This window comes from Mastomys coucha, unplaced genomic scaffold (assembly GCF_008632895.1).
Source record: "Mastomys coucha isolate ucsf_1 unplaced genomic scaffold, UCSF_Mcou_1 pScaffold12, whole genome shotgun sequence".
Lineage (NCBI taxonomy): Eukaryota > Metazoa > Chordata > Mammalia > Rodentia > Muridae > Mastomys > Mastomys coucha.
The window spans coordinates 1,342,753-1,351,930 of NW_022196894.1; the positions used below are offsets into that span (position 1 = coordinate 1,342,753).

Here is a 9,178-nt window from a genome sequence, read left to right on the forward strand (position 1 = left end):
AAAAAAAAAAAAAAAGTAAGAAAGATGTCTAAGAGGTGGTAGCCCAGTGACAGAGTGCTTGGTATCATGCACAGACCCTGGGATCATTCCCAAGTGTACACACACACACACCCTGGGATCATTCCCAAGTGTACACACACACACCCTGGGATCATTCCCAAGTGTACACACACATCCTGGGATCATTCCCAAGTGTACACACACACCCTGGGATCATTCCCAAGTGTACACACACACACACCCTGGGATCATTCCCAAGTGTACACACACCCTGGGATCATTCCCAAGTGTACACACACATCCTGGGATCATTCCCAAGTGTAAACACACACGCACACACCCTGAGATCATTCCCAAGTGTACACACACACACACCCACCCTGGGATCATTCCCAAGTGTACACACACACATACCCTAGGTTCCTTCCCAAGTGTTCACATACACACATGTGCACACACACATGAGGCTCACACACAAAATCAGTCAATCTATATGATAACCCTTTTTGCTACATTTTGAAAGTTATTTGTCAAGTGGAGCTGGAAGCCTGAGGACAGGCACATTGGAGCCTGAAGCTCAGCCTTGGAGAGGCAGCCCTGAGCTCAGCAGTCTCTCTCCTGGCAATCCCCAGGGCACAGCACTGGACCCTCCCAGGACAAACTCCTGGAACAGCTGGCCCTCCTGTGTACCACTCAGTCTACCTGGAAAGCATCTGCTGACAAGCTCCGACACACTGAAGAGCAGGAGGCCAGAGTCAGGTGAGACTGCCCACAGCCACCATTTCCTTAGAACTAACCTGCCTCAGGCAGTGCTAGTTGGGCCTTTTGGTGGGCTACTGGGCATGTACTTTTTCTTTGACTAAAGAACCTAATTAGGCAAATGCTGCATTTTCTGTTTTCCCACGTGGCAAAATAGATGTTCAGGTTGCCGTGCCTGTCTCAATCCGTCAATGGCAGAGCTGTGTCTTGTTCCCTAATGCTAAAAGCACTTGCTCTTCACTATCTACAATGACCAGTAGGAACAGGATGGCATGGGAGGATGAAGGGTTGTGGGCAGCAACCTGTCCTAGACATGGAGAGACAGAGTGAAGCTGGGGTGGCAGAGGTGTTCCCCCCCTCCAGGCCTGTCTTTTCCACACACTTCTTCCACAGCTGTCAGGAGTCTGGGAGCCTTTTCTGGGAAGTAGTTGGAGGTTCTGCCTGGCTAGCAGAAGGAGCAGACATGGCTAGGCCTGTGCTTTCCAGTATGAAATCCACCAGCTCCATATGACTTCTAAGCACCAGAAATGCCACTACTGGGATGAGGACTATTTAATTTTATGGGTCTATTGGAAATGACTAGCTGAGCCAGGTGGTGGTGGCACACGCTTTTAATCCCAGCACTTGGGAGGCAGAGGTAGGCGGATTTCTTTTTTGTTTGTTTGTCTTTGTTTTTGCTTTTTTTGAGACAGGGTTTCTCTGTGTAGCTCTGGCTGTCCTGGTACTCATACTGTAGACCAGGCTGGACTCGAACTCAGAAATCCGCCTGGGATTAAAGGCGTGCGCCACCACTGCCCAGCCAGGTAGGTGGATTTCTGAGTTCAAGCCACCATGTGGTTGTTGGGAATTGAACTTAGGACCTCTGGAAGAGCAGTTGGTGCTCTTAACTGCTAAGCTGTCTCTCTAGCCTCTTTTTATAGTCTTTCTAGGAAGCCAGAGAGATGGCCCAGTAGTTAGGGACACTGATTGTTCTTGTGGGGAACACAGGCTTGATTTTCAGCACCCACATGGTGACTCACAACTGTCTGCAGTCGCAGTTCTGGAATCTGGTGCCCTGTCTGGTCTCCATGAGTACCAGACATATAAATAGTGTATAGACATATGCAAGCAAATACTCACATACACTTGAAACCATATAAACATGTATAAACTGGGTGGGAATGGTGCATACCTTTAATCCCAGCACTTGGGAGGCAGATGCAGGTGGGTCTCTTTGAGTTAGAGGATAGCCTGATCTACAGAGCAAGTTCCAGAATAGCCAGGCTACACAGAGTAACTATGTCTTGAAAAACAAACAAACAAAATATATGTATAAAGTCTTGCTAAGTTGCCCAGACCTTAAACTTTCCATCCTCCTGCCTCAGTTTCCCAGACCCTTGAGATAACAAGCCTGTCTACCAGCCTAGCTGATATGCAGCATGTCAGACTTGCCCATTTCTATAGGGAAGTACTGGCCTGTCCTGATGGTGGCCATGAGAACACATGGGTTCCAAGTGCCCACCGGCACCCAACAGGAACATTGTCAGTAGCTGCTATGAGCACTGTGATTTGACCAGCCTATCAGGTGTCAGGGAATCACATAGAAGGAGCCACCCTGCCCTCCCATTGCAGAAGTGCTTCATCGGAGCCTGATTTTGAAACTGATCGAGTCCAGAAGCTAGCAGAGAGTAGGAGGGTGAAGACAGAGCCTCCCACTGTCTTCATCGACCTGCGTCAGACAGAACCATCAGAACCACAAGAACATCAGTCCCAGGAGAGGTACAAAGCAGTCCTAGAAACTGTGCCTGCAGGTGGGAAGGAGGGACAGAAAGCAAAGCTCCTCTGGGTTGAGTCCGGTGTACCTTTCTGTCAGCACATGGCAGGAAACCCAGTGCCTCCTTGGCTTTGACTGGTTACCAGCCCTCTTGAGTTCCCAGGGAAGTCCCTGAGTGAGAAGGTGAGAGGCAGGCCTGGCAGAGGCTGGAGAACATCCTAAGAACCTTTTATTTTCCCTCCCAGCTCTGAACATAGCTCCTCTGACAGTGAGGAGGAAGAAGTGGAGTCAGGCCCAGTACAGGTGACATCTTCCTGGGAACAAAGGTAACTTTAGGGTCTTTTCCTCTGCCTAGGGACACTCCCTCTCTGTACCCTGGGCCTCCTACACACGTAAGCCAGCATCTAGTGTGGTAGGAGTGGATATCATTGTGTTTTATAACATGTCATAGAGGAATCCTGTATGGCTAGGCTTGCTCTACCCAGCTCCCCACCCATGGCAGCTTACTCCATCCTCTGAAAACAGCTCCCTAGTTTGATTGCCCCTGTTGCTGGTCACAGCAGAAGAGAAAGTGTAGGGCCAGAGGTTAGGCAAATGTGAAAAGTTCTGGTTAGTTAAAGAGCAGCATCCAATCAGGGACATGCCTGGGGCCCAGACCATGGTGAATGAGAAATAGGGGTCCCAGCTGCCACAGCACTGGGACTGTTCGAGCCCAGGCTGTAGATAATATACAGAGCTTAGATGTAAACTGTGGACATGCCAGAAAAACAGAGGCAGATCCTGTGAATTACAGGCCAGCCTGGTCTACAGAGAGAATCTTGTCTTCAAAAACAAAAAGCAGTGAGGGCAAGAACTCAGGCAGGAGCTGATAGAGGCCATGGAGGTGCTGCTGACTGCCGTACTCCCATGGGCTGGGCCCTCCCAGCCCATCACTAAGGAAATGCCTTACAGCTGGATTTGTTTTTTAAAGATTATTTATTATTTTATGTAAGTACACTGTAGCTGTCTTCACATACACTAGAAGAGGGCATCAAATCTTAATACAGATGGTCGTGAGCCATCATGTGGTTGCTGGGAATTGAACTCAGAACCTTTGGAAGAGCAGTCAGTGCTCTTAACCGCTGAGCCATCTCTCCAGCCCTTACTGCTGGATTTTATGGAGACCTTTTCTTAGTTAAGGTTCCCCTCTTTTGGATGACTCTAGCTTGCAGCAAGTTGCAGCAAGTTGACATAAAACTAGCCAGGACAAATGCTCATTACAAAGAGAAGAACCCATAAGACCCCACGCAGCCAGTTTAAGCATAGTTAAACTTTTGTTGTGGTGTTGGGAACTGCGTCCAGTGCCTCTCCCAACCCCATATCTAAACATATTTATAGTTTCCTACAGAAAATGTCCCCAGGTTCCCACATGCTTCCCAGCCAGATTGCAGTGGCGGTCAGACACTGCCCTTGCTCTGGAATGGAAACTGAAGCTACATAAGACAGTATTGGGAGTTCTGGCCATCAGGTGACGGGGCTTAGGTTGCTTATTTTGTGTCACAGGTACTGTACCGGGAAGAGTCAGCTTCTTCAGCAGCTGAGGGCATTTCGGAAGTCGGCTGTTCCACCACAGCTGTCTGCCAGTGACAGTCCTGGAGGCCAAGAGACTCAGGCCCCAGAAGATATAGCTGGATCACAACCTCAGAGAAAGAAGCATAGAAAACTCTGGGCTGAGAAGCAGAATATCCTAGACCTAGGGGACCCTCTTAGGACACAGCTGCCCCCTGGCTTGGGGCAGCTGTAGGCAACTCAGGTAAAAGACCTGAGAAGCAGGTTGGGTGACAGAATTTCTACCCACTCAGCCCTGTTTCTAACAGCATGGGCCTCAGGGCTGGGACCCTCAGTCTAGACCCCACGCAGCCAGTTTAAGCATAGTTAAACTTTTGTTGTGGTGTTGGGAATTGCATCCAGGGCCTCTCCCAAGCCCATATTTAAACATATTTATAGTTTCCTATAGAAAAAAAACCCCCAGGTTCCTGGATTCCTAGCATTTTATGTATCCAAGTTAACACACCCATATGGATTTGATGGAAAAGGGAGCAAAAACTGAAATTTGCTTTCTCTCTCTTTTTAACCAAGACACAAAAGCACACATAGGTTTCAGGCCACTCCAAATTAAAGGTGGCACCAATCTTTGCTACTCTGAATGGAATACCATACTTCCTGGGAGTTCTAACACTGTGAAATGCAGTGGCACCCAGTCTCCCTTCCTGGGTACCCAGAAACAGCTGTGTGATCAGCCAAGACCTGGTCCTCACAGGACACCGAGCTTCTTCCACCTGCTTACTTTGCAAACCTTGCCCCACCACCAATACCCCCACAGACTCCATCTTTAGGACCTTTCTGTACCTGCTCTCTCAGCCCCTTTGATCTCCTGCCACCTCATCTCTCAAGAGTCTCCTCCATGAAAGAGCAGAGAAGCCACTACAGAGGCAGGGTGTGGGTAGCATGGCAGGGTTCAGGTGGCATGGCAGGACACTTGGCATCTAACATGTTTTAGCATTCCAATGGAGGGGTGGTCTACTGCCAGCTGTCTGGCTGCTGAAAATAGGCAGGGATCTCAGTGTCTAGCTTTGAGCCACACAAAGGTCAGGCCCTATGGCAGGTCACTGGTAGGCAGCGTCAAACCTACGTAATCCTGTCCACAAACCCGATTTGATGTGGCCACAGGGGATGCTACCATAGTCCCAGTCCCAAGACATGTCCTTTAGAAGCCACATGCAAGTCAGACCTCCATCAAGACCACAGGCAGCCTCCCTGTAAGTGGGAGCCAGCCTGCCCTGCCCAGGTGCCGAGGCCCCTTGCTTGAACTCTAGGGCAGCATGACTCCACCTCTGCCCAGCAGCCTTCACGTCAGCCACTACCATCAAGAGCGAAGGTGCCCACTGTTCCCAAGCCCACATTCTCCCAGCTCCACTACACTTAATGTTAAAAAGCTTGTTGAGAGTGACTCATAGTGATAGAAAAGAAACTCTACTGCAGTTTTAACTGCGTCCAGGAATCACTGGCTTTCAGGAAAGCTGCAGGGGTTAGTGGGCAAGCAGATCAGTCCAAAGCCAGACCTACCACCTGGACAGTATCCATCATGACGCAAAAGATCACATGGGAGATCAAAGGGGATGAGAAAACAAGTCCAAAAGACCCTAAAGGTGGGGTCTTGGAGGATATAAAACTGAGGGTCACTTCATAGGACCAGGCGCAGTGCCCTCATGGTACACACCTGGCACCTGAAACTCTCTTGTGTCCTCATTAGGGACAACAAGACCATGAGGTAAAGACAACATTCCAAACAGACAGGCCACACTGATCATGGAGGGAAGACAGGCTCCACATGAGAATCCAAGAAATGGCAAATGCTCCCTGTGGCACCAGCAGGAACATGAACCGAGAGCTGGGCTGCATGGGCCCTGGTAGCTCATGGGCAGAGAAGGTCTGGGTCTTGGGTGCACCCAAGAGCCCTAGAGGTAAGAAGCACACCACACATGAGGTTGTGACAAGGGCTGGCATTGACTATAAGAGTGAAGAAAAACCAACAGCAAGCCTGGTTCATGCGTGGTAGTGAAAGAGCAGAGTGGCAACAGAACACAGTGAGACATCAGAATGACACCCTGGGGCAGGGAGAGGGCTCAGCGTGTAAGGCACTGGCTGCTAGCTTTGGGAACCTGTGTCTGCTACATGAGACCTTCATGTGCATGGAGACAACCAGCAAGCCATCCTCTGGCCTCCACATGTACATGGAGGCACACACCTCCTGCATACACATACATATGACATGATTTTTAAAACATGTATTCAGTCATGAGTAACAGACATACTACCTGGATCGAACATCCCAGAACTCCACAACTTCAAAAGCTGCCTCATGATTTTATTAGCTAACGAGGTGTCTCCTTCAGCACTCAGCTACTCTCCCAAGCATGGATGTGGACTGACCAGAGCAGTTCTCCTGACAGTCAGGCCAGTGAGACTTGGAGAACAGGAAAACCACCACCTGGGTTCCCCACCTCAGGAACTCCCAGCTCAACCCCCAGCCTTCTCAGGAGCTTGAGATCTCCAGAGCTACTCTGAATCTGCAAAGGGAACCCCAAACCCACCCAATTCTCCACTGACTCCTGAACAAGCCCCACATTTTCCTTTTAGAATGGTTGGAAGGAGAGGGCCCTGTCTGTGCAGCAGTCATGGGACAGTTACATAAGCCCCAAAGTAGAAGCACCCCCCAGTCAGCACTGCAAAGAACCCCCTAAATCCATGCCCCCTCAAGCCTCAGAGCACAGCTTTAAAGCTGGGAAGCTGGGTATGGTGCTGCACAATTTTTTTTTTTTTTTTTTTTTAGGTTTGCCTATAGCCTGATTTTTTTCTTTAAGTTTTTTATTTTATTTTATGTATGTGAACACGCCATTACTGTTTTCAGACACACCAGAAAAGGCCATCAGATCCCATTACAGATGGTTGTGAGCCACCATGTGGTTGCTGGGAATTGAACTCGGGACCTCTGGAAGAGCAGTGATCTTAACCTCTGAGCCATCATCTCTCCGGCCCCATGTGCTGCACAACTTTAATCCGAGCACTTGGGAGGCAAATCTGTTAAAGACCAGTGTGGTCAACAAAATGAGTTCCAGGACAACCAGGGTCATACAGGGAGGGGAATTATAAAAGGAAGGTGTCATGGGCCTCAACTCAAGGGGCATTAGCAGCCACCTGCAGCTGGAAATGGGAGTGGATTCTCCACCAGGTTCTGTGGAGGCAGCCATCCCTTACACCATTACCATTACCGTTACCATTACCATAGAGAAGCCACCAGGCTATGGGGCCTATAATGCAGGAGACATGTGCTTTCTCCTTCCAGCTCTGTGCCCTGGGTACAGTGAAGGTCCTTCTGCAATGTCCTCATGGTGGCCACAGGACATAAAGTGGTCCAGAGATATTCAGGTCATGGCCGCTGCACTGACTGGCAGCATCAGAATTGTTGGGCCTGGTGGCTTCTGGAGAAGTTTGGACTGTGGAGAGCATCATGCATTGTGGTCATGCTCTGGCTTCAGCATGTCCTTCTCTGTACACTAGTATTGTGCTGCAGAATGGGTGAAGCACAGTGGCTAGCATGGGTCTGATCTTCCTTGTGCAGCCTATCAGGTGTGGGAATGATGTCACGGTGCCACCTTCAGCAGCCAATGTGGAGCCCTATTTGGCCCTGGTTTGGGCCTTGAGGACAAACCCGAGCCTGGCTCTAGTTTTGTAAACTGACTCAGTCGCTTCCTGCTTAAGCCTGCCGTTGCCTAACTCCTGCATACCCTTCATCAACTTTCCCCTCTCCTAGGTCATCTCACCTCATCAAAAAACTCCACCTCCTCTCTCAGCCCTTTATAAGTAAAAGATTTATACAATAAAACGAGTTCCTGCTTTGACAGACTCCCAGTGAGGGGTGGTTAATCTCTGGAGGCGACACCAACCCATCATCCCGCTCAGCCCAGAGAGGCTTGGCTGGACCGGGTTCTCTCCCTCTTGCCTGGTTCTGCTGACAGAGAGCCTGGCAAGCCGACTCAGCCAACAGCATGAGCAGCCTTGCTCAAAATGCCTGTCCAGGGACCTCAGTCCTAGGCCTGACAGCCAGCTCAGCCCATGAAAAGAACCACATTGCCTACAACACTCCGCTGCATGAGACCTAGTGGGCAGTACCATGACCTGCATTGTGGGTAATGTAGCTTTTGTTTTATAGGCTGATCCACAGCATGCCTTGTAGTTTACTTGCTAAGTCACTCACCCAATCTCCATTTCATCCATTCCTGAGTTGGATAGAACACTTGTGATGGAAGAAACCTTGAAAGTTTGCTATTTGTTTTAAGACAGGGTCTTTCTGTGTAACCCTGGCTGTTTTGGAACTCAGTATGTAGAACAAGCCAATCTAAAACTCACAAAGGTCCTCCTGCCTCTGCCATGTGAGTACTGGGATTAACAGCATGACACACACCCCTGCCCCCAAAGGTGCTGTGTAACTCATTCAGTCCTCAAACTTGCTATGTTGTCAAGGATAGCCTTGAATTTCTGATCCTTCAGGCTCGATCTCACAAGTTTTGTTTTTGGGGGTTTTTTTTGTTGTTTTTTTGAAACAGGGTTCTCTGTGTAGCCCTGGCTGTCCTGGGTGTCCACTCTGTAGACCAGGCTGGCCTCAAACTAAGAAATCCACCTGCCTCTGCCTCCCAAGTGCTGGGATTAAAGGTGTGTGCCACCAATGCCTTCGATCTCACAAGTGCTAACAAGCTCTATCATACCCTGTCTGTAGGGTGCTGGGTATCGACCCCTCATTGCGGTAAATCTCCAACCCAAATAAGCCCAGGCAATGAAAACACAACTCAATATGAATACAAGCTGTGCAACTTAGATTGGACAGATCTACCACTACACTACCATCCTCCTCATCTATGAGACCCCTTATAACTTGCGGCTTCTCCAGGCCACGTGCTTGTGCTCTGTTTTCCTCCCACCACCACCCCCTCCTCTTTCTCCTCCTCCCCATCCTCTCTCTCCTCCTTCCCTCCCACAACCTCTCTCCCACCTTCCCCTCCTCCTCTGCCCAATCACCAGCTCTGCCTTTATTTTATCAATTAAGGTGGGAAGAAGGCTTACAGGAAA

The 9,178-nt window shown here is 49.5% G+C and overlaps 1 protein-coding gene across 2 annotated transcripts in view; it reads left to right on the top strand.

Annotated features, from left to right (window-relative positions):
- Positions 1-4,698, top strand: part of CUNH16orf71 (chromosome unknown C16orf71 homolog) — a 15,319-nt gene extending 10,621 nt beyond the window's left edge. For both annotated transcript variants that reach the window (XM_031361362.1, XM_031361370.1), the window contains exons 6-9: positions 633-759; positions 2,371-2,517; positions 2,758-2,838; positions 4,055-4,698. In XM_031361362.1, coding sequence (XP_031217222.1) covers positions 633-759; positions 2,371-2,517; positions 2,758-2,838; positions 4,055-4,295 — 596 coding nt within the window. In that variant the 3' untranslated portion in view covers positions 4,296-4,698. The remainder of the gene's footprint in view (positions 1-632; positions 760-2,370; positions 2,518-2,757; positions 2,839-4,054) is intronic.
- The last annotated feature ends 4,480 nt before the right edge of the window (positions 4,699-9,178 follow it).